At 46.6% G+C, this 14,572-nt stretch overlaps 1 protein-coding gene across 1 annotated transcript; it reads left to right on the top strand.

The window, feature by feature from the left end:
* Nucleotides 1-4,556: 4,556 nt before the first annotated feature.
* On the top strand, nt 4,557-8,338 carry LOC130274566 (protein kinase C theta type-like). The gene is made up of 4 exons (XM_056523002.1): nt 4,557-4,605; nt 5,586-5,653; nt 7,410-7,893; nt 7,968-8,338. Exons 1-4 carry the CDS (start codon nt 4,557-4,559, stop codon nt 8,336-8,338), a joined length of 972 nt encoding a protein of 323 aa, XP_056378977.1.
* Nucleotides 8,339-14,572: the final 6,234 nt, after the last annotated feature.

Below are 14,572 nucleotides of genomic sequence, written 5' to 3' on the forward strand. Positions count from 1 at the left end.
GTAGAAGATCTGCCCAATCATCCTGGCGGGAGGAAACAAAATGTCGTAAATAATCACCCAAGACCTGGTTAATTCTTTCTACTTGTCCATTGGATTGAGGATGATATGCAGAAGAAAAGTTTAATTTAATCTTGAGTTGTTTACAGAGAGCCCTCCAGAATTTTGACACGAATTGGACGCCTCTATCCGAGACTATGTGTGTGGGCAACCCGTGAAGACGAAAAATGTGTACAAAAAATTGTTTAGCCAACTGAGGCGCTGAAGGAAGACCAGGAAGAGGGATGAAATGTGCCATCTTGGAGAATCGATCAACGACCACCCAAACAACAGTGTTGCCACGGGATGGGGGTAGGTCTGTAATAAAATCCATACCAATCAGAGACCAAGGCTGTTCGGGGACAGGCAGAGGATGAAGAAAACCAGCGGGCTTCTGGCGAGGAGTCTTATCCCGGGCACAGACAGTGCAGGCTCGCACAAAGTCCACGACATCCGTCTCCAGAGTCGGCCACCAATAGAAGCGAGAGATGAGTTGCACAGATTTCTTGATGCCTGCATGACCTGCGAGATGGGAGGAGTGACCCCATTTGAGGATTCCAAGGCGTTGGCGTGGAGAGACGAAGGTCTTTCCTGGAGGAGTTTGCCTGATGGAGGCTGGAGAAGTGGAAATCAGGCAGTCAGGAGGAATGATGTGTTGCGGAGAGAGTTCAACTTCCGAGGCATCCGAGGAACGAGAGAGAGCATCGGCCCTAATGTTCTTATCGGCAGGCCGAAAGTGAATTTCAAAATTAAATCGGGCAAAGAACAGAGACCACCTGGCCTGGCGAGGATTCAGCCGTTGGGCAGACTGGAGATAGGAGAGGTTCTTGTGATCGGTGTAAATAATAACTGGAAATCTTGATCCCTCCAGCAGATGCCTCCATTCCTCAAGTGCTAATTTAATGGCTAGAAGCTCTCGATCCCCGATGGAGTAGTTCCTCTCCGCCGGAGAGAAGGTCCTAGAAAAAAAACCACAAGTAACAGCATGCCCGGAAGAATTTTTTTGTAGAAGGACCGCTCCAGCTCCTACAGAGGAGGCATCAACCTCCAATAGGAAGGGTTTAGATGGGTCAGGTCTGGAGAGCACGGGAGCCGAAGAAAAGGCAGACTTGAGCCGTTTAAAGGCGTCTTCCGCTTGAGGAGGCCAAGACTTGGGATTGGCATTTTTTTTAGTTAAAGCCACGATAGGGGCCACAACGGTAGAAAAATGTGGAATAAATTGCCTGTAATAATTGGCGAAGCCCAAAAAACGTTGGATAGCACGGAGTCCGGAGGGGCGTGGCCAATCTAAGACGGCAGAGAGTTTGTCTGGATCCATTTGTAGTCCCTGGCCAGAGACCAAGTATCCTAGGAAAGGAAGAGATTGGCATTCAAACAGACATTTCTCTATCTTGGCATAAAGTTGATTGTCACGAAGTCTCTGAAGAACCATACGGACATGCTGGCGGTGTTCTTCTAGATTGGCAGAAAAAATCAGGATATCGTCCAGATATACAACAACACAGGAGTATAAGAGATCACGAAAAATTTCATTAACAAAGTCTTGGAAGACGGCAGGGGCGTTGCACAGGCCAAAGGGCATGACCAGATACTCAAAGTGTCCATCTCTAGTGTTAAATGCCGTTTTCCATTCATCCCCCTCTCTGATGCGGATGAGATTATAAGCACCTCTTAAGTCCAGTTTGGTAAAGATGTGGGCACCTTGGAGGCGATCAAAGAGTTCAGAGATGAGGGGTAGGGGGTAGCGGTTCTTTACCGTGATTTTATTAAGACCGCGGTAGTCAATGCAAGGACGTAGAGAGCCATCTTTTTTGGACACAAAGAAAAATCCGGCTCCGGCAGGAGAGGAGGATTTACGGATAAAGCCTTTTTTTAAATTTTCCTGGATGTACTCCGACATAGCAAGAGTCTCTGGGGCGGACAGAGGATAGATTCTGCCCCGGGGTGGAGTAGTGCCCGGGAGGAGGTCAATAGGACAATCATAAGGCCTGTGAGGAGGTAGAGTCTCAGCTTGTTTTTTGCAAAAAACATCCGCAAAGTCCATATAGGCCTTAGGGAGACCGGTTACAGGGGGAACCACAGAGTCACGGCAAGGGGTACTGGGAACCGGTTTTAGGCAGTCCTTGAAACAAGAGGGCCCCCAACTCTTGATCTCCCCAGTGGACCAATCCAGGGTTGGGGAATGGAGTTGAAGCCAGGGTAGTCCAAGGAGGATTTCGGAAGTGCAATTGGGGAGGACCAAAAATTCAATCTTCTCGTGATGAGGTCCGATGCACATTAGAAGGGGCTCCGTACGGAAACGTATGGTACAGTCCAATCTTTCATTGTTTACACAATTGATGTAGAGGGGTCTGGTGAGACTGGTCACTGGGATGTTGAACCTGTTGACGAGAGAGGCCAAAATAAAATTTCCTGCAGATCCGGAATCCAAGAAGGCCATAGTAGAGAAGGAGAAGGCAGAGGCAGATATCCGCACAGGCACAGTAAGACGTGGAGAAGCAGAGTAGACATCAAGGACTGTCTCACCTTTGTGCGGAGTCAGCGTACGTCTTTCCAGGCGGGGAGGACGGATAGGACAATCCTTCAGGAAGTGTTCGGTACTGGCACAGTACAGGCAGAGATTCTCCATGCGGCGTCGTGTCCTCTCTTGAGGTGTCAGGCGAGACCGGTCGACCTGCATAGCCTCCACGGCGGGAGGCACAGGAACGGATTGCAGGGGACCAGAGGAGAGAGGAGCCGGGGAGAAAAAACGCCTTGTGCGAACAAAGTCCATATCCTGGCGGAGCTCCTGACGCCTTTCGGAAAAACGCATGTCAATGCGAGTGGCAAGATGGATGAGTTCATGTAAGTTAGCAGGGATTTCTCGTGCGGCCAGAACATCTTTAATGTTGCTGGATAGGCCTTTTTTAAAGGTCGCGCAGAGGGCCTCATTATTCCAGGATAATTCTGAAGCAAGAGTACGGAATTGTACGGCGTACTCGCCAACGGAAGAATTACCCTGGACCAGGTTCAACAGGGCAGTCTCAGCAGAAGAGGCTCGGGCAGGTTCCTCAAAGACACTTCGAATTTCCGAGAAGAAGGAGTGTATAGAGGCAGTGACGGGGTCATTGCGGTCCCAGAGCGGTGTGGCCCATGACAGAGCTTTTCCAGACAGAAGGCTGACTACGAAAGCCACCTTAGACCTTTCAGTAGGAAACTGGTCAGACATCATCTCCAAGTGCAGGGAACATTGGGAAAGAAAACCACGGCAGAATTTAGAGTCCCCATCAAATTTATCCGGCAAGGATAGTCGTAGACCAGAAGCGGCCACTCGCTGCGGAGGAGGTGCAGGAGCTGGCGGAGGAGATGATTGCTGAAGCTGTGGTAGTAGCTGCTGTAGCATCACGGTCAGTTGAGACAGCTGTTGGCCTTGTTGCGCTATCTGTTGTGACTGCTGGGCGACCACCGTGGTGAGGTCGGCGACAACTGGCAGAGGAACTTCAGCGGGATCCATGGCCGGATCTACTGTCACGATGCCGGCTGGCAGGTAGTGGATCCTCTGTGCCAGAGAGGGATTGGCGTGGACCGTGCTAGTGGATCGGTTCTAAGTCACTACTGGTTTTCACCAGAGCCCGCCGCAAAGCGGGATGGTCTTGCTGCGGCGGTAGTGACCAGGTCGTATCCACTAGCAACGGCTCAACCTCTCTGACTGCTGAAGATAGGCGCGGTACAAGGGAGTAGACAGAAGCAAGGTCGGACGTAGCAGAAGGTCGGGGCAGGCAGCAAGGATCGTAGTCGGGGGCAACGGCAGGAGGTCTGGAACACAGGCTAGGAACACACAAGGAAACGCTTTCACTGGCACAATGGCAACAAGATCCGGCGAGGGAGTGAAGGGGAAGTGAGGTATAAATAGGGAGTGCACAGGTGAACACACTAATTGGAACCACTGCGCCAATCAGCGGCGCAGTGGCCCTTTAAATCGCAGAGACCCGGCGCGCGCGCGCCCTAGGGAGCGGGGCCGCGCGCGCCGGGACAGGACAGACGGGGAGCGAGTCAGGTACGGGAGCCGGGATGCGCATCGCGAGCGGGCGCTACCCGCATCGCGAATCGCATCCCGGCTGGAGACGGTATCGCAGCGCACCGGGTCAGTGGAGCTGCCCGGAGCGCTGCGGTAGCGAGAGAGAAGCGAGCGCTCCGGGGAGGAGCGGGGACCCGGAGCGCTCGGCGTAACAAAAGCCTTTTTACTGACTTTAATTTTGTGAGTCCGAAGTGGTCAGAAAACTACCATGTCAAACCCATCACCCCCTTGTATACAGACACCTGGCTCAGAATGATCTTCATGTCCAAGTGTACAGTGAGCTGAAGACACAAAAACATCTCTGCTTTGTAACATCATAGCACTGACTGTGTCTCTGAGATCTGGACACACCGAGGAACTACAGATTGTCCACGCTTGTTTAATATTTTTCATAATTATTATATTAAATTCTTAATGTTAAAACCTGACAAATTGTACCTTTATGAGTAAACACTGTACAAATATGGTAAAGAAAAACATACAACTGGATCCCCGAGAGCAGCACGGAGCAGGTAAGGGGACCTCTTAATTAATCGGAACCCTGCGATCTAGCTGCAGGTGTTCCGATGAGGGTATATAAGCCCAGCAATAAGACCTGATGCCCCCATAAATCTTTTAGATGCCGTTAAAGAGGTACTCTGCCCCTAGACATTTTATCCCCTATCGGGTGCAGCGCCGGAGGCTCGTGATGTCACGGCCACGCCCCCTCAATGCAAGTCTATGGGAGGAGCGTGACGGCCATCACAACCCCTTCCATAGACTTGCATTGAGGGGGCATGGCTGTGACGTCACAAGCCTCCGCCCCGCATCGCCAGTCATCCGGCATGGAGCGAAGTTCTGGGGTGCCGCAGCTGAGATCATGGGGGTCCCCAGTGACGGGACCCCACTAATCAGACATCATATGCCCTATCCTTTGGATAGGGGATAAGATTTCTAGGAGCAGACTACCCTTTTAATGGAGGCATCAGCATGATTTCTGGTGTTCGCCATTAGTAGTGATAGCAGCTGGGACAGCGATCTATGAATCAAGTGCAGTCTCTGAGCTCACTTAATAGTGCAAATGCCACTCAGGACTTAAATGTAGGTTGTGGTGCACTGAGTACCAGGTGGTCAGGGCATACATTTTTTGTCCTGTGTCCACTAGTGGTTAAACTTGTTTTGTCTTCCTTCTGGCAGGCTGTAATAGTGGATCGCTGATATCACTGCCAATGCATTGTACAGACACATCCCCCTGACTGATGTTCCCCAGTAACTGGTATCTGTGAGATTACCTCCAGATTGTGTCCATCAGTCAAGATGACCCCTCGTCCCCAGCACATGTAGTATTGATATATATATATATATATATATATATATATATATATATATCTACACACAGTAGATGATCCTTGTGTACTTCCATCTGTCCCAGATCTCCTCCAGGAACCTCTTGGCAATTATCATCCATTAATACTATCAAACCAACTAATCCTGTTGGCTTGTCTCATTTCAGGCATCCCAGATCGTCCTCTCCACTTTCTCTCACAGCTAGAGAACTTCTTTCCGATGCTTAGGCTCCAGGTACCAGATCTGCTTACAGATCAGCCTGGAAAATTTGGCTTCATTGGTGCTCTCAATGGGATTTTGATCCCTTGCAAACCTCTCCAACATCCTCAATTTTCTTTCAGATTCTTTTGATGCTGGTAGAGCTTATAGAACTATCAACCTTTACCGCTCCGCCATTTCGGCTAAACATTCTCTTATTGATTCTGTTCCTATTGGCTGCCATCCACTTGTATGCAAGCTCTTAAAGGGCATACGTTTTCAACGTCCACCTTTACCTAAGTACAATTCTACTTGGAATGTGAACATTCTTTTGAATCTTTTCCTCTCCTGGGAGGACAATGATTCTCTGTCCCTTAAATTACTTTCCTTTAAACTTACGGTTCTCTTATGTCTCATTTCATTCAAACGGATATCTGATGCTAGAGCCCTTGACATCTCTTGGAGAAAATACTCCCCGGAAGCAGTTGTATTTACTGTCTATCGCCGTACAAAAACTAATTTATATTCAGTCTTCTACCCTATTTTTCCTCATCAACACAAATTATGTGTAGTTCGCTGTTTACGCTCTTATGAATCCAAAACAGAATCCCTACGTTCTCCTTCTTCCTCTCAACTCCTGATTTCTTTCTGTAAACCCCACAAACCTGTCTCTTCCAGCACCCTTGCTCAATGGGTCAAACTGACTATAGCAATGGCTGGCATTGATACCTCCACATATGGAGCTCACTCCACTAGTGGTGAAGTCTCAACAAAATTATTTCAATCGGGTGTTTCCCTTTCTGATATCATTAAAGCGGCAAATTGGTCTTCCGATTCAACCTTTAAAACGTTTTATTTTAGACCTGATTCATGTATATATGGTACTTTTGTAATTTTATATGTTGTTTTATAATCATATTTCCTTTTAGCTTTAAACTAGCATAATAGGAGCGTCTTGCATTTGCATAAAATTGAAGATTTTTCTATCCTTGGTGAAGGAAAATATAGATTTTATTAAAGAAAAGACGCAAGTATTATCCCTCCCTATGAACCCATCCCTTTGATTCTCTCATTGCTTTTGCCTTCACAGCCACCTAAGAAGATTTTATTCAAAGTGATTTATATTCTTCATTGGAAGTTCTTTTATTGCTGAAACAATCTACACATCTATGGAAGAAGAACTTATCCAAGATTCTACACTCTTCCATGGATACAACTGTTCTTCTTCAAGTTCCAGTTAGAATACCAAGTTCAACATCCTTATATAGACTGTTTACCTTCGCTCAAAAGAAGAAGGAAGATGTTATAATAACTGTCACTCATATATCAGATACTGTTCCCTGATAGGTTCATATTATGGTAGCATGCTTGGCTACACCATACCTATGTCTTCTAAAGTTTTATCTTGTATATTGTTCATAAATATTATTTTGCTGCTGATCAGTAAATTAAGTTTTAAAAGCATAATACTCGTATCTTGTCTTTAATAAAATCTATATTTTCCTTCACCAAGGATAGGAAAATCTTCAATTCTAGCCCAATGTGGGAGATTTAGCAAGATTCTAAAGCTATTCTAGTTACCATAGCAACCATTCTGAGCTCAGCTTTATTAAACAGTTCTAAACCTATGAAAGCTGCATTGTGATTGGTTGCTATGGGCAACAAGACCAAGACAGTTTGGATACATGAGGCCCAATGTTTCAATTATGTCACGAAAATGAAAAGTTATTGAAAATCAATAGATTAGACTAAAATACTAAGTAAAAAATTCTTATTTCTCAATCCAAAAAAGGGTCTTGTGACAAAGAGAAAGTATAAAGAGGCAAAGGGGGAAGAAGAGGGGGCTAAGAGAAAGAGGACACTAGAGGAGAACTCCCCTTCACGAAAAAAAAAAGCAAAAACATCTGCCCAGGAGGAGGCCAAGACAGCCACCATTCCTTTGGGCCTAGATTGCTTTACATTCCATCATAAACTGGGAGAAGGCAACTTTGGGCAAGTGATATTGGCAAAAGACATCATCCGCCAGGAACTTGTGGCCATTAAAAAAGCTGACAAGCAATATTTCCTGAAATGGAAGGAGGATTTCATAGAGGGGGATATACTCAGCATGTCACATGCGTTTCACATTTTAATACACGGACTGGCAGCATTTGAAAATCTTAACCATTTATATTATGTCATGGAACTAGCCGGTGGCGGGGACCTTTCTGACTTTATTATCAAGCAATTTCCATTGAATTTAGATATAGTAAAGTTCATAGGAGCAGAACTCGTATGTGGGATACAATTCCTTCATGGAAAAAAAAAATTCCCAGGTACCTTAAGTCTGATAATGTCCTTTTAACATGAGACGGACATGGGAAGATCTTGGATTTCGGACTTTCTATAAGAGTTCCCTCAGGAAAATCTAGCGATATCTGTGGTAGCCCAGGCTATACTGCACCAGAAGTCACCAATTCGAAGAGCTATGGACCAGGGGTGGACTGGTTCTCATTTGGCATTATCCTCTACATCATGGTCACCAAAAGACTCCCTTTTCCCGCGAACACAGAGTCAGAATCATATCCAGCATCTCTGGGGCCTGAAACCATTGATGTCATCAAACGTCTGCTTTGTAAGGTCCCGGGTGAACGTCTGGAAGTGACAGGGAGGATACAAGAACATGCCTTATTTTCTAACATTAACTGGAAAGACGTAGAAGCCGGACGCCCCCTAAGATAATGGTGACTAAGTCTATGGATCCGCAGATCAGTAACATCATCCCTGCACCCGGTACTGATGACCAAACCATCAAAATTAAGGCTCGTCATCAAAGCCTTTTTACTGACTTTACCTTTGTGAGTCCGAAGTGGTCAGAAAACTACCACGTCAAACACATCACCCCCTTGTATACAGACACCTGGCTCAGAAGGATCTTCATGTCCAAGTGCACAGTGAGCTGAAGACACAAAAAGCATCTCTGTTTTGTAACATCATAGCACTGACTGTGTCTCTGAGATTTGGACACACCGAGGAACTACAGATTGTCCACGCTTGTTTAATTTTTTTCATAATTACATTAAATTCTTAATGTTAAAACATGACAAATTGTAATGAGAAAAAATTGTACAAATATATATTATATATTCATATATGAGATATATGTAAAAAAAAATGAAATAAGTATACGTATATAATATTTATAGTTTTTTTTTATTTCCTCTCCACCCGTCCTCCTCCTGACTTCTATCCTACCCTACACCCCTCTGTCAGTCCTCCTCATCCTGAACCCTCTATCTTACCCTACACCTCTGTCTGTCCTCCCCTTCCTGACCCCTCTTTCTTACCCTATACTCCTCTGTCCATCCTCCACCTACAGACCCACCCCTATGTCTTACTGATCTACACACCTCTATCCTCCCTCATACATATCTCCAGTATATTAAATCTAAAAGGTGAGCAATCTGATTTTTGTGACCTATATTTTAAAAATATTATAATTTTATATATCTATATATCTATCTACCTATCACTATATATATATATCTATGCATATGTCAATGTGGCGTTCTCCAGAGTGTCTCAGCTATTCACTTACCATTATCTGTGAGCATACGCGGCTGAATTAAAAAAATATAAACTCAAAACTAATTTAGCGGTTATAGTTCTTCTTTGTCAGCATCTATACATCTTGATCTATTTTGTAATTTTTATACTTATTTGTAAGCTAAAACATATTCATATTTGTTTACCTATAGGCATCAGAACAAAGGGAAGAGGATGAAGTAGAAGTCAGAGATACTAATACATCGCGTCGTCGAAGAGTTGTTGATAATACCGTAATTTTTTTTTTTTATCTATTTTTTAATATGACGTATGTAATCATTGACAGCTTCACTAAGCACTTGGTAAAGGTGTGCCATGCTGTTTAGTTCATATTCAAATATGTGCAGTGTCACGCAGTTTCCCTCGGTCATGCACTGGATGGAAAGTGATTGTCCAACTGATCCCATTCATTTGAATTGGATAGTTGACAATCATTCAACGTTTCAATTTGAACTCCAGGTGGTTGGACATTGCAGAGTGCATTGGACAGGGCAAATAAGCTTGCTGTGTTACCCTGTCCATTTGCCATTAACAATGGATGCCAAAAGCCATACAATTGAAGACAAGTTGTCATCAGTTGTAGCATCAGTTGCTTTGAGATTTAGGCTGACTATACCTATGACGGACACCAAACCAGACAAATGTGAACCCAGCCTAACCCAATTCATAACTACAGTTCTAATTGAATAAAATATATTCTCATAGGTACTACAGAACTTATTACAGAGGCTGCAGTCACCAATAGATGAGGAAAATAGACTATGGGGGAGGTTTATCAAAACATGTGCGGAGAAAAGTTGACCAGTTGCCCATAGCAACCAATCAGCTAGCTTCCTTCATTTCTAAAGAGACCTCTGGAAAATTAAAGATGCGATATGATTGGTTGCTATGGGCAACTGGGCAATTTTTCCTCTGCACAGTTTTTGATAAATCTCCCTCTATATCCTTATTGTTTCCTAATGACCCTCAATGAAGAGTGTCCAGCTAATAATCATAATTGGTGCAAATGTACCTGTTGTCAGAGCATGACATCATTTGTAGAAAGTATATGTTGCTGGGAATATGCCCAAATTAATACCTACCGAGAAAACTATAACTATGTAACCATGCACCCCGATTTTGAAAGAAAAATACTTTCTACAAGGACATTAGAGCTGTACATTGTCCTTGTTGTCCAGATAACCGAAAGAAAGAGTTGAATCAGGATGCAAATAGGTAATATTATCTCTAACCCCTTAGGGACTCAGTCCATTTTCACCTTAAGTACTCAGCCCTCTTTTGCAATTCTGACCACTGTCACTTTATCTATATATATAAGACTCAACGTGTGTGTGTATGTATGTATGTATGTGTGTATGTTCCAGCATCACGTCTAAACGGCTAAAGATATTAACATGAAACTTGGCACACATGTTACTTATATGTCAACAACAAACATAGGATAGGTAATTTAACCCATACTCACCCCCATTTGCCAGGGGCGGGGTTTATGTTTAAAGTCACATACAAGTCAATGGGAAATATATGTTACTGCATAACTTCCAAACGGCTTGAAATATTTTGATAATACTTGGTTATGTCAACAACAAACATAGGATAGGTGATTTAATCTTTACTCACCCCCATTTGCCAGGGGCGGGGTTTATGTTTAAAGTCCCATACAAGTCAATGGGAAATATATGTGTTACGCCGAGCGCTCCGGGTCCCCGCTCCTCCCCGGAGCGCTCGCTACACTTCCCTCACTGCAGCGCCCCGGTCGGTTCCACGGACCCGGGGCGCTGCGTTACTACCTCCGGCCGGGATGCGATTCGCGATGCGGGTAGCGCCCGCTCGCGATACGCACCCCGGCTCCCGTACCTTACTCGCTCCCCGTCAGTTCTGTCCCGGCGCGCGCGGCCCCGCTCCCTAGGGCGCGCGCGCGCCGGGTCTTTGCGATTTAAAGGGCCACTGCACCGCTGATTGGTGCAGTGGTTCCAATTAGTGTTTACACCTGTGCACTTCCCTATATCACCTCACTTCCCCTTCACTCCCTCGCCGGATCTTGTTGCCCTAGTGCCAGTGAAAGCGTTCCTTGTGTGTTCCTTGCCTGTGATTCCAGACCTTCTGCCGTTGCCCCTGACTACGATCCTTGCTGCCTGCCCCGACCTTCTGCTACGTCCGACCTTGCTTCTGTCTACTCCCTTGTACCGCGCCTATCTTCAGCAGCCAGAGAGGTTGAGCCGTTGCTAGGGGATACGACCTGGTCACTACCGCCGCAGCAAGACCATCCCGCTTTGCGGCGGGCTCTGGTGAAAACCAGTAGTGACTTAGAACCGATCCTCTAGCACGGTCCACGCCAATCCCTCTCTGGCACAGAGGATCCACTACCTGCCAGCCGGCATCGTGACAGTAGATCCGGCCATGGATCCCGCTGAAGTTCCTCTGCCAGTTGTCGCTGACCTCACCACGGTGGTCGCCCAGCAGTCACAACAGATTGCGCAACAAGGCCAACAGCTGTCTCAACTGACTGTTATGCTACAACAGTTACTACCACAGCTCCAGCAATCATCTCCTCCGCCAGCTCCTGTACCTCCTCCGCAGCGAGTGGCCGCTTCTGGAATACGACTATCCTTGCCGGATAAATTTGATGGGGACTCTAAGTTTTGCCGTGGCTTTCTTTCCCAATGTTCATTACACTTGGAGATGATGTCGGACCAGTTCCCCACTGAAAGGTCTAAGGTGGCTTTCGTAGTCAGCCTGCTGTCTGGAAAAGCCCTGGCTTGGGCCACACCGCTCTGGGACCGCAATGACCCCGTCACTGCCTCTGTACACCCCTTCTTCTCGGAAATTCGAAGTGTCTTTGAGGAACCTGCCCGAGCCTCTTCTGCTGAGACTGCCCTGTTGAACCTGGTCCAGGGTAATTCTTCCGTTGGCGAGTATGCCGTACAGTTCCGTACCCTTGCTTCAGAATTATCCTGGAATAATGAGGCACTCTGCGCGACCTTTAAAAAAGGCCTATCCAGCAACATTAAAGATGTTCTGGCCGCACGAGAAATCCCTGCTAACCTACATGAACTCATCCATCTTGCCACTCGCATTGACATGCGTTTTTCCGAACGGCGTCAGGAGCTCCGCCAGGATATGGACTCTGTTCGCACGAGGCGTTTCTTCTCCCCGGCTCCTCTCTCCTCTGGTCCCCTGCAATCTGTTCCTGTGCCTCCCGCCGTGGAGGCTATGCAGGTCGACCGGTCTCGCCTGACACCCCAAGAGAGGACACGACGCCGCATGGAGAATCTCTGCCTGTACTGTGCTAGTACCGAACACTTCCTGAAGGATTGTCCTATCCGTCCTCCCCGCTTGGAAAGACGTCCGCTGACTCCGCACAAAGGTGAGACAGTCCTTGATGTCTACTCTGCTTCTCCACGTCTTACTGTGCCTGTGCGGATGTCTGCCTCTGCCTTCTCCTTCTCTGCTGTGGCCTTCTTGGACTCTGGATCTGCAGGAAATTTCATCTTAGCCTCCCTCGTCAACAGGTTCAACATCCCGGTGACCAGTCTCGCCAGACCCCTCTACATCAATTGTGTAAACAATGAAAGATTGGACTGTACTATACGTTTCCGCACGGAGCCCCTTCTAATGTGCATCGGATCTCATCACGAGAGGATTGAACTGTTGGTTCTCCCCAATTGCACTTCTGAAATCCTTCTTGGACTTCCCTGGCTTCAACTCCATTCCCCAATCCTGGATTGGTCCACTGGGGAGATCAAGAGTTGGGGGCCCTCTTGTTCCAAGGACTGCTTAAAACCGGTTCCCAGTAAACCTTGCCGTGTCCCTGTGCTTCCTCATGTAACCGGTCTCCCTAAGGCCTATATGGACTTTGCGGACGTTTTTTGCAAAAAACAAGCTGAGACTCTACCTCCTCACAGGCCTTATGATTGTCCCATTGACCTCCTCCCGGGCACTACTCCACCCCGGGGCAGAATCTATCCTCTGTCCGTCCCAGAGACTCTTGCCATGTCTGAATACGTCCAAGAAAATTTAAAAAAGGGCTTTATCCGTAAATCCTCCTCTCCTGCCGGAGCCGGATTTTTCTTTGTGTCCAAAAAAGATGGCTCTCTACGTCCTTGCATTGACTACCGCGGTCTTAATAAAATCACGGTTAAGAACCGCTACCCCCTACCCCTCATCTCTGAACTCTTTGATCGTCTCCAAGGTGCCCATATTTTTACCAAACTGGACTTAAGAGGTGCTTATAATCTCATCCGCATCAGAGAGGGGGATGAATGGAAAACGGCATTTAACACCAGAGATGGACACTTTGAGTATCTGGTCATGCCCTTTGGTCTATGCAACGCCCCTGCCGTCTTCCAAGACTTTGTTAATGAAATTTTTCGTGATCTACTATACTCCTGTGTTGTTGTATATCTGGACGATATCCTGATTTTTTCTGCCAATCTTGAAGAACACCGCCAGCATGTCCGTATGGTTCTTCAGAGACTTCGTGATAATCAACTCTATGCCAAAATAGAGAAATGTCTGTTTGAATGCCAATCTCTTCCTTTTCTAGGATACTTGGTCTCTGGCCAGGGACTACAAATGGACCCAGATAAACTCTCTGCCGTCTTAGATTGGCCACGCCCCTCCGGACTCCGTGCCATCCAACGTTTTTTGGGGTTCGCCAATTATTACAGGCAATTTATTCCACATTTTTCTACCATTGTGGCTCCTATTGTGGCTTTAACAAAAAAAAATGCCGATCCCAAGTCTTGGCCTCCTCAAGCGGAAGACGCCTTTAAACGACTCAAGTCTGCCTTTTCTTCGGCTCCCGTGCTCTCCAGACCTGACCCATCTAAACCCTTCCTATTGGAGGTTGATGCCTCCTCAGTGGGAGCTGGAGCTGTCCTTCTACAAAAAAACTCTTCCGGGCATGCTGTTACTTGTGGTTTTTTTTCCAGGACCTTCTCTCCGGCGGAGAGGAACTACTCCATCGGGGATCGAGAGCTTCTAGCCATTAAATTAGCACTTGAGGAATGGAGGCATCTGCTGGAGGGATCAAGATTTCCAGTTATTATTTACACCGATCACAAGAACCTCTCCTACCTCCAGTCTGCCCAACGGCTGAATCCTCGTCAGGCCAGGTGGTCTCTGTTCTTTGCCCGATTTAATTTTGAAATTCACTTTCGGCCTGCTGATAAAAACATTAGGGCCGATGCTCTCTCTCGTTCCTCAGATGCCTCTGAAATTGAACTCTCTCCTCAACACATCATTCCTCCTGACTGCCTGATTTCCACTTCTCCAGCCTCCATCAGGCAAACTCCTCCAGGAAAGACCTTTGTTTCTCCACGCCAACGCCTTGGGATCCTCAAATGGGGTCACTCCTCCCATCTCGCA

Source organism: Hyla sarda, chromosome 5, assembly GCF_029499605.1.
Source record: "Hyla sarda isolate aHylSar1 chromosome 5, aHylSar1.hap1, whole genome shotgun sequence".
NCBI lineage: Eukaryota > Metazoa > Chordata > Amphibia > Anura > Hylidae > Hyla > Hyla sarda.

Coding starts and splice junctions, on each gene's coding strand:
- LOC130274566 (XM_056523002.1), top strand. CDS start 4,557: ATGGTAAAGAAAAACATACAACTGGATCCCCGAGAGCAGCACGGAGCA. Junction 4,606..5,585: donor CCGAGAGCAGCACGGAGCAG/GTAAGGGGACCT, acceptor GTCTCATTTCAG/GCATCCCAGATCGTCCTCTC. Junction 7,894..7,967: donor CATAGGAGCAGAACTCGTAT/GTGGGATACAAT, acceptor TTTTAACATGAG/ACGGACATGGGAAGATCTTG.